The sequence below is a fragment of the Alosa pseudoharengus genome, unplaced genomic scaffold (assembly GCF_046254945.1).
Source record: "Alosa pseudoharengus isolate Yale_2024_CS ecotype anadromous, Long Island Sound unplaced genomic scaffold, YU_APseudo_1.1 YU_APseudo_1.1_scf_12, whole genome shotgun sequence".
In the NCBI taxonomy this organism is placed as follows: domain Eukaryota; kingdom Metazoa; phylum Chordata; class Actinopteri; order Clupeiformes; family Clupeidae; genus Alosa; species Alosa pseudoharengus.
Window position 1 is genome coordinate 6,286,325 of NW_027468587.1, and position 17,500 is coordinate 6,303,824.

General features: G+C 47.6%; 2 protein-coding genes across 3 annotated transcripts in view; both read left to right on the forward strand.

Moving 5' to 3' along the window:
* The window catches only part of lipeb (lipase, hormone-sensitive b), a 33,199-nt gene extending 23,158 nt beyond the window's left edge, over positions 1–10,041 (forward strand). The window contains exons 9-14 of one of the 2 annotated variants that reach the window (XM_076279889.1): positions 453–680; positions 2,552–2,698; positions 3,239–3,325; positions 5,252–5,442; positions 6,321–6,578; positions 7,117–10,041. In XM_076279889.1, coding sequence (XP_076136004.1) covers positions 453–680; positions 2,552–2,698; positions 3,239–3,325; positions 5,252–5,442; positions 6,321–6,578; positions 7,117–7,569 — 1,364 coding nt within the window. In that variant the 3' untranslated portion in view covers positions 7,570–10,041. The remainder of the gene's footprint in view (positions 1–452; positions 681–2,551; positions 2,699–3,238; positions 3,326–5,251; positions 5,443–6,320; positions 6,579–7,116) is intronic. The other variant, XM_076279890.1, reaches the window with a different exon arrangement.
* tmem145 (transmembrane protein 145) overlaps positions 9,777–17,500 on the forward strand; it is a 22,466-nt gene continuing 14,742 nt past the window's right edge. The window contains exons 1-3 of the mRNA XM_076279616.1: positions 9,777–9,795; positions 12,321–12,532; positions 16,642–16,716. Coding sequence (XP_076135731.1) covers positions 9,777–9,795; positions 12,321–12,532; positions 16,642–16,716 — 306 coding nt within the window. The remainder of the gene's footprint in view (positions 9,796–12,320; positions 12,533–16,641; positions 16,717–17,500) is intronic.

Consider the following 17,500-nt stretch of genomic DNA (forward strand, 5'->3'; position numbering starts at 1 on the left):
CTGGAAAATCCAGACCCTGGTAATCTAGAAAGATTAAGGGTCTGGCCACAAATAATGAAAATGGCCCAACTCGAGGGGTGGCACCAAGCATGCATTTAAAAATCTCACTGCACGCAATTGGATAACACTTAACACTACAACCAATGTTTACTGACTGATTCTGGACTTTGACGCAATTAGATAATACAGTACTACAACCAATGTTTACTGACTGATTCGTTGCAGCTCAGTCGTCATCTGTTTAGCTCGCCTCTGGCCCACCTATATCAGATACACCGATGTGATTGGTTCCTCGCGATGCAAGGGGTAAGAGTAACATTAAAAGGGGTAAAAGTAACGTCTCTCTCTCTCTCTCTCCCTCTCTCCCTCTCTCTCTCTCTCTCTCTCTCTCTCTCTCTCTCTCTCTCTCTCTCTCTCTCTCTCTCTCTCTCTCTCTCTCTCTCTCTCTCCAGGTTGGACGGGTGAGAAGGTGTGTCTGGCAGGGGACAGTGCGGGCGGGAACCTGTCCATTACGGTGTCGATGCGGGCGGCGTCGCAGGGTGTGCGTATGCCAGAGGGGCTGGTGGCGGCGTACCCGGCCACGCTACTGACCGCCTACGCCTCGCCCTCACGCCTCCTCACACTCATGGACCCTCTACTGCCCCTTAGCGTGCTGTCCCGCTGCCTCAGTGCCTACGCAGGTACGCACGCACGCACGCACGCACGCACACACACACTGCTGCCACTCGGTATGCTCTCCTGCTTCCTCAGTGCCTACACAGGTACGCACGCACGCACGCACGCACGCACGCACGCACGCACGCACGCACGCACGCACGCACGCACACTGCTGCCACTCGGTATGCTCTCCTGCTTCCTCAGTGCCTACGCAGGTACCGACACTATATACACACACACACACACACACACACACACACACACACACATACACATACACACACACACACCATTGCCCCCTTGCGTGCTCTCTTGCTGCCTCAGCAAATATCTAATTACAAGCACTACATGGACAAATACATAAACACACAAATACACCCCCCCACACACACACACTACAAGTGCAAATTGACCAGCATGCAGATTATGTATGTGCAAACTGCACACTCTCTCACGCTCTCAAACACACACAATCACACACACACACACATACATACAAACATACATGCACACAGCATACACAGAAAATACACACTACACACACTCAGACATACAGAGGGATGTAGTGGAGGCTAAACGTAAGTAAACACAGTTTATCCTCCTGAAATTTCAGAAATAGAGTTTATCCATCTCTTATTAGAGTTTATCCACCTCTCAAAAGAGTTTATTCACCAATTGCAACTTTAACATTCAAATATCACACTGTATTATCCACATTCACAATATATACACTCATCAACACTCTAGGAACCATTTAATACCACTGGTATTGTTATAAACATTGGACAATAACCTCCGCCATAATCAAACATGTTCTGAATGACTTTTTTAAAAACCCGATACCGCATGGTGCAGTCCACCTCACAGAATTCATAGTTTACCCACCTCTTATTTTACCACTACATCCCTGTACAAACATACACACAGCAAACACTACACACATACAGTACACAACCAGTAGACACACACACACACACACACACACACACACACACACACACATGCTGTGTGCATACATAACCATACACAGTAAGAAAAACAGACACACGGTACTCATACTCAACCGGTGATGCACAAACCTTTAAAAATTCACATTTCTTGCATGAACGGTTAAATCGCTGAGTCATATGCTCTCTCTCTCACACACACACACACACACACACACACACACACACACACACTCAGTGACACAGGTGAGGGAATATGTCTGTCTGCATGCTGGTCAATTTGCACTTGTAGTGTGCGTGTGTGTGTGTGTGTGTGTGCATCACTCATGCTCAGCTTGAGAAGAATACAGGATTTGCAGACTGTGTCTTTTGACCTTTTTTTGTGCCCCGGTTGATTGCTTCTTTTTTTCTTAAAGAATTTTCTTGACACGTGTCTGATTATGCCCAAGATTCTTTCTTCTCCATTATGCAGCAGGGAACGGCACTGAGTCAGAAAGGATCTGTTCAGCTGCTGGGCAAGCTGCCGGTTGCTCAGTGTTTCAGAATGTGTCTAATGCTGTCTGCATATGTTCTGTCTCTCTCTGTGAATCGGAAGTGTGTGTGTGTGTGTGTGTGTGTGTGTGTTTGCATGTTCAATGTGTGTGTGCGTTTGAATGTTCAGTGTGTGAGCGTGTGTTTGCATGTTTGATGTTTTTTTGTTTGTGTGTGTGTCTGCATATATCATGTGTTTTTGTGTGTGTGTGGTCATATATATATGTTTTGTGTGTGTATTGGTCTGTATCTGAATGTCTGATGTTTTTGGTGTGTGCGTGCGTGTGTGTGTGTTTGTGTGTGTGTCTATCTCTATTTAAATGTCTGAAGTTTTTGGTGTGTGTGTGTGTGTCTATCTCTATTTAAATGTCTGATGTTTTTTTCGTGTGTGTGTGTGTGTGTTCGTGCGCACATAGGCTCTGAGCCGTACGCAGAGAAGCAGGTGGAGAAGGTGAGCACGCTCAGTATGGTGCGGAGAGACACGGCTCTGCTGCTGCGTGACTTCAAGCAGGGCGCCTCCAACTGGATCCACTCCCTGCTCGACCACAATAGAGCCACTACTGGTACGGAGTTGTGTGTGTGTGTGTGTGTGTGTGTGTTTCAATCTTTATCTGTTTGTGTGTGTATGTTTCAATCTCTATCTGTTTTGTGTGCGTGTGTTTCAATCTTTATCTGTTTTCTTGAGTGTGTGTGTGGGGGGTTGATACATCATTGGTTTGGAAAATGTGTGTACACAGATACAAGGAGCGATCAGATGAATCCACTTAGTAGCTGAACTAATCTACCGTGACAAATGCCTCAACATTTACCCAAAAAAAGCCCTCTTTCAACACTGTTTCAAGTCAATGTTAATTTAATAACAAGGCAGCCACCAACACTGATATTCTGCACTTGCTTGATCTCACAAATTGCTCCGCTCTTTTGCAAACCTGATAAACAGTCTGAATGAGTGCCACGGAAGAGACATTGAAGCAAGCATTGACCTCACCCGATGCTCTGCTTTATTGATTCTTTCTCTTTTACCTCACAACTTGACCTTGAATCGACCTTGAGAAGTGACCTTGGGTTTTTTCCATCCTACCATGTTCCTCTCCTCCCTGCAGCACTCTGGCGCCTGTGGATGCTCCTCAGGCGACCTTTGACCTTAGTGATGCCTTCCCTCCACTCTCCCAGCTCCGCCTCTTGCTCTGGTAGGAGGGTCTCTCTACTGTCAGTCATCCGATAAGTCCTCCCTCCCAGCCACCTACCTGCACTGCCTTGTTCCTCCCCCTCCCCTCCCCCTATGAATGCAGGGGATTGGCCATCGGGGCTGTCAGTCAATAGAGGATAAAAAAAAAAAAGAAGTGGTCAAACCTGCCAAACCCATGACCGAATAGAGAGAGTCTTTCTCGCTTGGTTGTGACCTCTGATGAGATTTGACAGGCAGAGCCTGTACAGTATGCAGGTGTTGATTGATGGGAATGGCTGCTCTCTCAGATAGTGACTATAAACAACCGGTGATGTTCTCTCTCTCTCTCTCTCTCTCTCTCTCTCCCTTTCTCTCTCTGTCTCTCTCTGTCCTCTCCCACTAATTGGAATCGGAAATCTCTTCTGCGTTGACGGCCGCTCCAGCCCTGTAGTCCTCTCTACTGAAATAAACAAAGACCGAGGGACACACACACACACACACACACACACACACACTGTTTACAGAGCTATATGTTGTTGTTAATTACATTTACTACGTAGCTGACCTTTATTTAACATTTAATTTTCATTTAATTTTAAGTCATTTAACCTGCAGATCGGATGCTACTTCCATACTCAACTGCAGCACACATTCGAGAAAAAGAGAAAATGTACCTTCAGTGAACCTTCCAGTCATAAACCTGTAGCCCATGGAATAGACTGGCTGTGAGTTCTACTCTGAAATTGGCTCATAAAAGGGAACAAAGGGGCTAATAATATGCTCGACTGACTTCCTACATCAGACCAACAGAAACTCTTGTGTGGTAATTTCCCGCTAAACGACTTCCCGCCGTTTTAATTAATAAACTTAATCAGCAGAGTAATATTTTAATCCCCCTGTCTCAGTCGTCTCCGGCCTCGATGAGAGCTGGCGACCCAACCGGGATGTGCCAGGGGGCACGGACGGGTGTGGGAGGGGTTGGGGATGGAGGCGTTGAGCCGAAGGTGTGTGTGTGTGTGTGTGGTCTGTCCTGTCAGCTTGCCAAGGTGACAAAGGCTTGGCGATGCGAGCGAGTGGGCGCTGGCATGAGTGCAGCATCAAAGGGACTGGGTGCAGGCCCACACACACACACACACTCACGAGGTGGGGTGGGGGTGTGTAAGTCACACTGACACCACGATCACCAAACTGTGCCCTTACTCCTGTTCCCCCCCCCCCCCCCCCCCACCCATCACACACACAGACACACTCCCCTCCTCATACTCCACCATCACTATCCTGCCTGCTTCCTTGGCAACAGTCTCCCGGTCAACAGGCTCATCCAATCTGGGTGTTGGGAGGGCATCATCCACCCCAGTATCATCCTCTCCTCCTCCTTTTTCGGCATTCACTTTTTTTTTTTTTTTAATCCATTTGATGTTTTACTATCAGACTATCAGCTTGGGGATTTTCTTTGCCTCGCCACTTGCTCTCTGATGTGTGTCTGTGTTGGTGTCTGTCCTAGATCACGCACCTTTTTATCTGTGTGAGAGTGAGAGAGAGTGAGCGAGTGAGCGATGTCTCTTCCTCTCCTGCTGTGTACTTTCATTCTTCCGTCTGGCTGATCCCTCCCTCCATCCCTCTCACGGCTGCTCTGCCTGCTGGATGACTCTGAATGACCTTGAGCGGTGGGGATGACCTTGGGCCTGTTCATGGACAGGCCCAGATACACCGAGAGGCTGAGTTACAGCCTCGTTGGGGGGTTATTTTGGGCTCCATTTCAAATCGAACTTGTCCTCCATCCCTCTCTCCCTCCCTCTCTGTTTGTCTCTCTCTCTCAACCTCTCTCTCTTGACCTGCTTATCTCTCTTCTCTCTCTCTACTTTTATTCTCTCTGTCTTTCACCTCTCTCTACTAATCTCTACCTGCACCCATTCTCTCGGTTCTGCTGTGTCATTGGCTCGTGCAGAGGCGGTGAGGAAGAGCGTCTCCGAGGCGACACTGACCTCTCTTCACTCTGACCCCCCCGTGCCCCCCAACCAGTCGTCGGAGTTCTCCGTGCGCCAGGAGTCCCTCAAGAGCCACACCTGCCAGGACCTCGGCACCCATACAACTCAACTCAACTCTACCCAGAATGCACAACTGCTGTCCGAGTGCACGGTAATACCAACCTTTTGTCCGTCTCTGTGCCAATATTTTTGAAAAATGTGAAAAGGTGACTCCATTTATTTCATATATATATATATATATATATATATAAGCTAAGAATCAGTGTTGATATACACAAACTTAAAATTCATGACCTTGCTTTCTTTTTGCATTGTGATCATATAGTTCAAAAGTACAAAATAAAAAAAGTTTCCTTCAGTCTTTCTCTTCACTTCACAAAGACGGATGGAAACTTGGGTTTGTGATATATGACAGACGGAAGCAGAGTATCTAAACTTATCCCACATCTGTTTGATTCTGGCGCTACCTCTTCTCGTCTCTCTGTGGACCAGCTGCGACAGCTGGGATTTAAATTATACAGCAAACACACTCTGTCAGACGAGTCTTCCCTTCCCTCCACTGCCACAGAAAAACACATGAATTCTTACAGAAATCCCCCACCTCCTCTCCTCTCCTCTCATCACCCCTTCTTCTCCCCTATCCTCCCCTCTTTTCCCCTCTCCTCCCCTCTTCTCTCCTCCCCTCTCCTCCCCTTTCCTCTTCTCCTCTCCTCTCCTCTTCTCTTCTCTCCTCTCCTCTCCTCTTCTCTTCTCTCCCCCTCTCCTCTCCTCTTTCCCCCTCTCCTCTTTCCCCCTCTCCTCTCCTCCCCTCTTCTCTCCCCTCCTCTTCTCTCCTCTCCCCCCCTCTCCTCTCCTCCCCTCTCCTCCCCTCCCCTCTCCTCTCCTCCTCTCCTTTCCTCTCCTCCTCTCCTCTCCTCTCCTCTCTGCTCTCCTCTTCTCTCCCCCTCCCCTCCCCTCCCCTCTCCTCTCCTCTCCTCTCCTCTCCTCTCCTCTCCTCCTCTCTTCTCCTCTCCTCTCATCACCCCGCAGCCTGAGGGCGTCAGCTTCTTCCTGTCCAAGCCGATGGATGCCTTGGCGTCCAGCGCCCTCTCCTCGGTGGCCATCCCGCCCAGCGGCGAGGACGGCACGGGGGATACGCGTGAGTTCCCCGTGGGCTTCGAGCCACTGCGCTCGGAGCAGCTGGCCGAGATGCCCACCCAGACCTCGCCCCTCGTCAGGAACCCCTACATGTCACCACTGCTGGCCCCCGACAGCATGCTCAAGGGCCTGCCGCCCGTCCACATCGTGGTAAGACACCCAGAGTGGACGTAAGTGTGTGTGTGTGTGTGTGTGTGTGTGTGTGTGTGTGTGTGTGTGTGTGCGAGTGAGTGGTTCTTCTGAAATGGTGTTCCAGAGGGCAGCCTGGTGTTTATGTGATGGATGTTCTTCTGTCATTGGCCTTGTCTCTTGTTGTTATTCTCTCCATCCGTTACCCCCCTCACCCCACCCCACCCCCTCTCACCCCTCTCACCCCTCCCCACCCCTCCTCACCTCTATCACTCCATCATTTTGTCCTCTCTGATCCCTGTCCTCCACCCTCCTCTCTTGTTCTCCACCATTTCTTTCCCTGCATCAAGTCCCACTCGCCCAGCCCGTTCCTCCTCTCCTACCCAGCTCTCTGCTCTACCCAGCCCTTTCCTCCTCTCTCTCCCTGTGTGCCCATTTCTCATCTCTCTCTTTCCCTGTGTGTCCATTTCTCATCTCTCTCTCTCCCTGTGTGTCCATTTCTCATCTCTCTCTCCTTCCTGCATGTCTGTTTCTCATCTCTCTCCTCTGCTGCCCTCAGGCCTGCGCGCTGGACCCGATGCTGGACGACTCGGTGATGTTCGCCAAGCGGCTGCGTGGCGCCGACCAGCCCGTGACGCTGTGCATCGTGGACGACCTGCCGCACGGCTTCCTCAGCCTGTCGCAGCTGTCGCGCGAGACCCGCGAAGCCACCAACGTCTGCGCCGAGCGCATCCGCGAGGTCTTCCAGGGCAAGGACGCCGCGATGAGCGACGGCAACACCCACCGCAAGCTGGAGCGCACTGGCCCTGGCCCTCATCACCACCACGACGGCGGTGGTGCCGCCGATGACCACCACGGAAACACTCCCCGGCTCTTTGGCAGCGGCGTGATCCCCGAGGAGGTGGACGCTCGGATGGAGGAAGGGGCCAAAGTGCCAGAGAAGGAGGAGGAGGGCTTAGCCGGACTGGTGGCGGCCAACAACCCCGGGGACTCCAGGGAGATAGGCGTTTGAGGCAGCCAATGAGACGCCAGCTTTATTGCATTTTCCAAAGAATAAAAAAAATAAACGGGAGACAGGGTTGAGAGAGAGAGAGAGGGGGGGGCGGCAGGAGGTTTTGTAGACAAATAGGAGAAACTTGCTGAGGTCAGTCAAGATGGGTGAAGAAAGTGATTGAAGAGGATGATGATGATGAGAGCAGTGAAGAAAAGGGGGGGGGGGGACGAGCAGAGAGGACCACACTAAAGAAGAAAGAGAGAAAAAAACTCCCTGCTGCTACCTACCATTGCAGTCACCAGCAACAATCAGTCACTCCTCCGAGCGGTCGGAACATTTCCACGTGTACACACACACACACACACACACACCCACACGCGCACACACACACACACACACACACACACACACACACACACAGACCCACATCTCATCGATACACACTCTACCTATCGCCATTTTGCCTTTGAGCTGTATAATGCTGGTGGTTCAAACTGTGAACTCTTGGGAGCTGTGGGACAGAGCACTTTAGGATGCCCCTGGAACACTCAAGAGCCCCACTGCAGTAGCCGACCACATAGACATAGTGATGCATAGGAACCTCCTCCTTTGCACTATGTGTCCCCTCTAACTGCCTTATCAAAACCTCTTGTGTCCACTACACACTACACAACTTCTAACCCACTGCTTACGTTGGGTTAGAAGTTGGCCTCATAGATTTTACACGAATTGAAGACACTATTCTGTGTCGGCTGTCTAACTGACTGTCCTGGATAGGAACCAAGGACGAAAACTGGACGAAAGGGTTTGCCAATACCTGGAAATGTTTTATTTAAATCATATAGACTTATGTAACTTTTTTTCTTAGGCTGTCTTATTCAAAGCTGCGTAATCCTTGGTTTGAGAGCACATCTGTTAGTTTGTGAAGGGTAGATGTGATATAGCCATAGCTGTTTTGAGAGCGCATCTGTTGGCTTGTGAAGAGTAGATGTCATATAGCCATAGCTGTTTTGAGAGCGCATCTGTTGGTTTGTGAAGAGTAGATGTCATATAGCCATAGCTGTTTTCCTTCGTCTGCTGTTCCTTTACAGAAGGTTTCTGTTCCTCTGGTGCCTCCTCAGACTGCCTCTGTTCCAGCTGGAGATTGCTGCAGCGTTGCTGCAGTAGCACTAATCAGTGGAGTGTAAAGCACCGTCTGTCTTTTTTTAGGGTCACTGTCCACTTGGAGCCGGTGGTTGCGAGCATTAATCTCCACCATCAGAGACCATTGATCATGGGTTCAGCTCAGTCCAGCAGGAGGCTGTCCAAAAAGAAAGGAAAATTTAGATTTGTGATACTGTTGCTTTTCAGAGCTTTTCAGAGCTTTTCCCTACTTCCTGATGTCATTTAGTGTTTTTCTTGCTCCTGTAAGACAGCGTGAGTCCTTTGTGGGCGTGCTCCTAGCCATGGAGTTGCCATCGCTGATTCATCTCTACATCAGTGCCGGAGCAGATGTATGATCGTCAACTGGAAAAGAGCTAACAGACTAGCACTAGAACTCAAACTTAGATGCTCTGTCCTTCCTCTACTCTTCTCTTTGCCTCTCTCTCTCTCTCTCTCTCTCTCTTTCCATCTGACACTATCTCAGTCTTCGGTCCTGTAATGTCAGGAGAGCTGCTGCATATTGACCCATTTCTCCTCCCCGCCCCACAAGCTCCCAACCAGCCCAGCGAGGAATTATTTTAAGACTTGGCCTCCAGCAGCAGGCAGACGGCATCGCGTCATCATCACCACAGCGGGCCGCTGACAGGATGTGACCCGCTGTAGTGATGCCTGTTGCTGCCCGAGCAGACGACCAAGCCAGTGGCCTTGTAGATGGCTAGAGGTGTCATAGCGGGTGGAGAGGTGAGACTGACAACCCAGCGCCCCCAACAGGAAGGCGGCACTCAGTGCACTTTCAGCCCCTGCGGCCCATTTAAGTGTCTAGGCTTGGGGTCAACGGGTCTGATAATGTTATTTTAAGGGGCCCAAAAAATGGCTAGCAGTGATCCCTGTTGAGGGCTAACTGGTGCGAACACCCAGGCCTGTTTACTTTTAGTGCTCTCGGATGGTGAAGTGATCACAGAGACTTCTGATGAGCCATCGTTTTTATATATATATATATATATATATATATATATGCACGCCGCTGTCCTTTTTGGGGACGTTCAGAGAGGGGATGACAAGTCGTCGACACTGACACGATCATGACAGCGGAGCCTGGAGGCACAGTTTGACCCCCGTGCAGTTAATAAATAAATAAAACGAAAAACGCCTGACTTCACTAAAAAGCGCTTCGTGGCAGTGGCAGCAGCCGCTATCAGCGCAGCGCAGGGGCTGCCGTGCTTGTTGAGCGGGTCGGAGAGGGTCAGACCCAGATACACGCTTAGAGGGGCAGATGAACCAAATGCATTGAACTGCTGGATGTTATCGGCTCGGATGTGTTGGGGGATTAAAGTCAGAACTCTGAGGAGTGGGGGGGGGGTAGGTGTGTGTGTGGGGGGGATATATTTTTCTGGGGTGTCTGTGTGTGATTGGGGGGTGTTTAGAGTCTCTCTTTCTCTCTCCCTCCCTCTCTCTCTCTCTCTCTCGGAATGCAAAGTGGCTTCCGTAGAGAGGGCAGCGTTTTTCTTCTTTTTCTCCTGACTCACCTCCTCAGAGTCCCCGTCCTTACTAGGCTGTCTGCTGTTGACGCCACCTCTTTCAAATGCTGCGCTATTTTTCTGATCACTCCGCACTTTCATTCAAACTTTGACAGTGACGTGTGTGTGTGTGTGTGTGTGTGTGTGTGTGTGTGTGTGTGTGTGTGTGTGTGTGTGTGTGTGTGTGTGTGTGTGTGTGTGTGTGTGTGTGTGTGTGTGTGTGTGTGTGTGTGTGTGTGTGTGTGTGTGTGTGTGTGTGTGTGTGTGTGTGTGTGTGTGTCAGTGTCTGCTTGCCTGAGTGTCTGTGTGTGTCCCTGAATGTTGTTTTCCTTTATTCATTTGAACAAGTGTGTCCTTGCCTTTCGTGAAGTGATGGTAGTTGTCATAGTCTGTATTTTTGTAGAGCGCGTGCAGTTGAATGTCAGACACTATGTATGTGCTTATTTAAAAGTAGAAAAAGACATTGTACCTCTGTTTTTGGTCTACATGTACCTCTCCTGTGATTTTGTGGCTGGTAGTTTGAACTTGTACCACTGGTCCTCAGACCGATGACTACAGAAACACACATCATACTGTACATCCCTTTCAGTTACGCAAAGCTGCAGCCGAGGAGTCTACTGTAGTTTTTTAGTGCCACTCTTGTGTTTACTTATAGTATTCTTACCCTGTGTAAGCACTAAGAACCAGACTGGATCTGCTGTGTCTAAGCATTGTCCTGACTCAAAGTTACTCTGTCCGTTTGCACCTGGAGTAGGCAATGTGACGTATAGGCGAGAGTCTGTTCCACTTGCTTATATGCATCAGCACTGTATCATAACCACTAATACAGCTGGTCAAATTGAACACCCTTTGTGGGTGGCAGAGCACTTTGATCACCTTGGGTGATGACCTCCATAAGCCTGTTGTCCTAAGGAAAACATGGGTGTCACTATAATACATCTGTCCTAAGCGTCCTGCACTTGTAACACAGTGGTGTGGAGGTTCTGAGTCGTGTTTGCCGGAAGAAGACTAATGGTGCAGTTAGTCAGTCAGTCTGCAGAAGGCTTTGAACTCAGAGCTGTCTCTCTGGCCTTGACTGCTGAACTAAACTTCCAAACATCATAAATGGCCACTTCCCTTTAAGGTGGCTACTGATTGGTAATTGGTCCACTCCTAATTCATGGCTCAGAGATCTTGTGTCAAATGTTTTTTTCTTGAACAGTTTCGTAGTATTGTTTGTTTAATCAGTCCTTAGTCATGGACTGTTTTCAGTAATGAGGTGAGATGTAGGCGTTGAGTTCTGCTTGTGTAGTGTTGTTATGCTGTTACAGTGCTGGATTTGAGTTGGGATAAAGTTGTAGTCTCAACTATAAACATGCAAGCCATACTAAGACTGAATGCTGTATAAAATAGCTTATTTTCTTTTTAATAAAAAAATAATTTTATGAGTTGAAATATACCACAAGTGCAACCATGTGTACATGAAAGAATGAATATATATATATATATATATTCTTTATTACTTTATTTTTAGCTTCATATTATTATATCCCTATATGGATCAATTTAACAAATCATGCAGTAACTAAGCAAGAATGATCATGGTGTGCAACTGCAAAATATAATAAATATTCAAAATTACTATTTTCAGGAATATGTTTTTCCTTGTGTTGATTTTTATCTGAATAAATATTCTTCAAACAAATATATAAGTGATATGACTGTTTTGAATTATTGACAAGTTTCACACATTCTCTCGCTTCTAGTTAGCCTTTGTGTGTACTACATGTCATGTAGGCTACAAACAACGTTATGATTGGAGCTGGAATAGGCCTAGGCCAAAACGCAGCCGATGTATTGGTAGTCTGTAGAGCTCGGCTATAAAGTAGCACTGAAGGAACAGGCTGCACTGTTATATAAATAAATAAAAAAAACTTTATCTACCACTGCCATATATGAAATGACACTGTAAGAGTTAGAAATATTTATTTTAGTATATGTCGCATCCTTCTGTCGGACACGCGCGTTCCGCTCTCCCCTGGTAGACACGGACGGGAGGGGTGTTGGGGCGCGTATCCTTGTGAAAAGCGCGCCCCCATTCTGAGGTATTGGGGATACATGCATGAGCAGGATACGGGAGCGCGCTCTCTGTCCCTGCTGCCCACATCTTTTACCTTCCGTCTGTTTTCCTGCACACTCGAATATTGGCAAGGGTTCATCTGCGCGGAGCAGGAGAGCAGGTTAAAATGGAGAAGGTGCTGGGTCTGGCGGTATTGTCGAGTATTTTATGTGTCGGCTCCGTTGTTGGGAAATATGTCAGAGGAATCGTCAACACGAAAGAGGTGAGATACATTTCCATGTTTTATGCTTTTATCCAACTATTTACACGATTATTGTGATCTGTCCGGTGTGCAAACATCTGCTTAAACTTGCTGCAGAATGTCATTTTATGCTCTTACATTTACCTGCTAATGGCATCTTTATTTGCCGAAACATCAGCATTTAAGTGTATCTGAAAAGCATAGTGTCCATGAGAATATATGGGTCCCTATTAATAATGTGTTTTTAAGACCATCCATCGTGCCGTGTTTAGCAAGCCTTTGCGAAGAACACTTTCCATTCATTACCTTTTCGTAGCCACATAGCGGTGCTCCACAACTCTTCGTTCGAATATCGTCGACACCGTTACAGGTGTGCAGAAGGCAGAAAGCTCTGTCGTCAACACTTGAGTCATTATTGCTCAATCATTGTCAGTAGGCTATAGCATCACTGACAGACCCATTACACTCTGCCTTTACGCAGGAATAGACTGTGAACTCAGACGCCAAAACCTGAACTTCAATGTGGTTTTATTATAGAGGGTGAGAGGCTTGGTAGCTGTTTATTTTTTTTAAATATGTGTTTCGTTTTTATCAGTAGGCTACACGTGCTCAGCGTGGGAGAAAAATGTGCAAAATAATGTGTAAATTGGGTGTGGCTCGAGCCAAATCCCAGGCGGAGGGCTCCTCGCTCTCAGAACAGCCTCTGTTCATTTTCCTGTCCCACTTCAATGATTGAATCCTGCCCCGTTTCCAGGTAGCTAACGATTGACTGCCTAAATGTTGAGGGAGGAAAAGTAGGCTGCATAATATTATACAAAATGATGAAAAGCTCAAAGTGCCTTAAATATGTTTTATGTGTAAAGCACCCATGTTGCACCTGGCTAATATATGACAGAACTAAACAGCTGAAAACATGCATTATTTGGTTTAGACACATTTGCTTTCATTGTAAACATTTATTCTCAATTTCAGCATTAAGGCACTTTGGAAAACTCTGGGTTTAGTTATAGTCTGAGGCATTTCCATATGGAGGTATGAGTAGTGTGTGTCTACTTGAATGGCGTGCTTAAACACACCATTAATCTCCCCGTTTGCCCCACAGCAAGGTCATGCCCGGAGCCTGCAGCCTGTGACTGGCTCTCCACCATGCCTAAGTGTGTAGACTAATACTGAGGCTGCCATAGTTCAGTCATTAACACTAATCTCAATGCATACATTCATAGTTCATATTCAAGCATTGTGTGTGTGTGTGTGTGTGTGTGTGTGTGTGTGTGGGGGGGGGGGGGGGGGGTTGCAGGTTTGCAGGTAGCATCCATAGATAGATAGACATTTAATTGATCCTTTCGGAAATTCTTCTTGCCCCTCCAGCTTACCAGATAGACAGACAGGACAACCACCCTCTGTCTCTGTCCACCCTCCCTCACCCCCACCCAACCACAATACTCCAAGTACATGTATCTCTATGTTATGAAATAGTAAAATGTAGTATCATTACCACCAGGGTGCTATCAATAGTAAGGAGTAATATCAGTGACATGGCATATTGGCATCTAGATTCTAGAAATGCTTGCCTCTGCCCAACATAGATGTAGTGTGTGCTTCACTTCACTGTGTGCTGAGTGTGTTTCACTAATTCACGGATTGGGATAAATGCAGAGACCTAATTTCCCTCATGGGATCAAAAGAGTATATATACTTACTTATACTTATACTAGATAATAGTTTGGATAGTAGTATCTCTTATTACACAATGATAAGATAATACTTTTGTGTGCTAGTATATGCTGGTGCTATCAGCAACAACCACAGTCTGAGTCCTTACATTGCCAGGTTCTTCCTTCTATGTGTGTGTATAGCCATATGGATGTGTATCTATGTGTGAGCGTGTGCCTGACTAGGTGTGTGTTTAAGAGTTGCACTGTTGTGTAACTTTGCTAATGAATCTTTTAGGGGCCAGTGGACGAGGGGTGACATGACTAGTTGATTGGTAATTAATTGTTAATGAGGCTTAGTGTGCAGAGAGGGATCCAGAGGGCGAGAGAGGGAGGGATGGAGGGAGGGAGAGAGGAAGGAAGAGAGGAAAAGAGAAGGAAGGGGACAAGAGGGAAAGGCTGGATGATTTGTAGAATGGTTGGATACTTCATCTGGTTGTAGCTGTTGATTGATGTCATGTCCACTCTTTCTTTCTTTCTTTCTTTCTTTCTTTCTTTCTTTTCCCCCCCATTCACACACACACACACACATTGGCTCAATGACTGCATTACAACGCTGTGTCTGTAGGGAATTAGAAAGGTGATGGGGATTAGCGCTGACAGTGTGTGCACACCTTGCTTTACACACGAGTACCAGAGCCCTGGGACACAGTAAGTAGAGGGCTCGGAAGCCACACGCTCCTAGCTGATTCCAGATCAGACACTGGGAGACCAGGAGGAGGAGGAGGGAAAGAGGGAATGAGTGGGGACACTAAGACACAAGAAAAGGAGATAAAATATTTGGGTTAGTAAAGAGGGTGGGGTGACAGTGGAGTGAGAAGCCCAAGGTTATGGAAGGAAAGTGAAAAATGTCTCAAGAAGGAGATTAAAGAGGAGGGAAAATGCAGCTAGGCGGAGTTAGATGGGTGATTTAGAATCAGCGCACAAAACCGAAAAATAAATAACAGGCTCTTGGGAGGAAAATTTGGAGATGGAGCACCTTTTTTCCCCCCTGAAACTTGCATAAGTGATCTCTCTGCTATGACGGCGCATAATTACCGTCATTCATCTTCAGGTGGGGATGTTTGCCTTTTATGTCTGCTGCCGTACCGGCGCTCATCAAGTCAGCTCAACCCTGCAGGTCGCAGGGGAAGAACATTCTGTGATTCCAGACCAGACCCAGGACAACGCACAGCCAATGCCGATTCAGAGAGTAATAGAGTAGGCAACAGAGAAAGAGAGAGAGAGAGAGAGAGAGAGAGAGAGAGAGGGAGAGGGAGAGAGAGAGAGGGAGAGAGAGAGAGAGGGAGGGAGAGAGAGAGAGAGGGAGAGAGAGAGAGAGGGAGAGAGAGAGAGAGAGAGAGAGAGGGAGAGAGAGAGAGAGAGAGAGAGAGGGAGAGAGAGATAGAGAGAGAGAGAGAGAGAGGGAGAGGGAGAGAGAGAGAGAGGGAGAGAGAAATGGAATAAAAATGAAGGCAGACCATTATGGCCTCCAACTCCTCAGCACTAGTCGGCCTTTCATTTTTATTTTTTTTATTCGGCGAGAGTGGGGCCTCTTTCAGTTTCTATGGCAGCTGGCGAGTGAGGCATGTGGTCGTTGCCATGACAGTAAAAAAAAAAGTAACTGAGCAGTGTTGTTATGTGGTCTGAGTGCGGCGGCGGGTTTATGGCTACAGCTGACCAGCCGTGGCGTGCGCGCTCACAACTTCACAACAAGGGGGTCTCTTCAAAGGAGCGCCGGATAGCACCTGTCACATGACTATGTCCGTCTCGCCCAATTGGCCGCACCCCCGACTCTTGTTTGGGTGAGTTCAGTCAGGGTGGAATCGGGTGGTTGTGTGGTTTTGTGACCTCTGTTGCTACGGCAACATGCAGACCCACCCCCAATGCAGGGCAGGAGGAACCAAGATGGCGTTGGGGTGTAAAGTTGGCATCCACCCCCACTATGTTTTTCCACTCCATTGAGCGGTGATGGTGTGTGAGGAAGAGGAGACTAATCCAGGGTACTGGAGTGTATCACCTCTCTCAGCAAACACCCAATTGAGTGATATTGTTGTGTGCAGTGCTGTACACAGGAACCATAAACGATACCATCAGCACTATGTTGTGGCCGGATAGGCACTGCTGACTATTAATGTGTTTCCCCTCTAGCCCTCCCTCTCTCTCTCTCTCTCTCTCTCTGTCTCTCTTTCTCTCTCTATCTCTCGCTTTTAAATTTTCTTTCTTACCCTCTCTTTCTCTCTCATCCTCTCTCTCTCTGTTATTCTCTCTCTCTCTCCATCCCTCTGTCTTCTCTTGCCCTTTATCCAGTTCCTCCTCTATGTGCTCCACGCTACTTACATCTCCTCTCCTCTTGACCTCTCTCTCTCTCTCTCATTGTCCCTCTCTCTTTCTCCTCCTATCTTGACCTCTTTCAGTCTCATTGTGTCTCCTTTTCAGGACTGGCTCTTCCTGACCCGCTTCTGCTTCCTGACCAACTTTGGCAGGTTGGACTTCAGATTCCGCTACCCAAAGGTAGAATTACACTGCACATGTCCACTAGAAAGAACTTCCTCTCTTCCCTGACATTCTTCTCCGATAGTTGCGTACCTCTTTTCCTTATATTTGTGAATCATCCTGCGTCTCTTTCTTTCTCTTTCTCTTTGCCACTGTTCACTTTGGTTACTCTCTCCATCTTCATGCATCCCTTCTTCATGCATCCCTTCTTCATGCATCCCTTCTTCATGCATCCCATCTTCATGCATCCCTTCTTCATGCATCCCATCTTCATGCATCCCTTCTTCATGCATCCCTTCTTCATGCATCCCTTCTTCATGCATCCCTTCTTCATGCATCCCTTCTTCATGCATCCCATCTTCATGCATCCCATCTTCCTAGAGTTATCTTTGTTCTCATTATATAGATTTAACTGGTGACCTACCTACCAGTTTATGTTTATAGTTCATAGTTCTTAGCAGTCTCTTCAGTCCAAAGCATCTATTATTATTCTTTTAGTCTTATTATTAAACATTATTAGTCTTATTATTAAACATTATTATTGTTATTAGTCTTATTATTCCCTACCTCATCCCCCCACACACCCCACCCACCCCACCCTCTCCTTTTCTTTCCCTCCCTCTTGGCACCACAGAGGACCTTTCACTTGCTCTCGCCCTCCTGTGTGCCACTGGTCCCTTGGCCACCTCACTGGCTATCTGTCAGCATCTCCCTTAAGCTTGTCAGCCTCGTTGTCGCTCGTTCAATCCCTCTGTCCTTCAGTCGCACTAGTGGAGTTTAAAGGCTCCTTCCACAATTAATC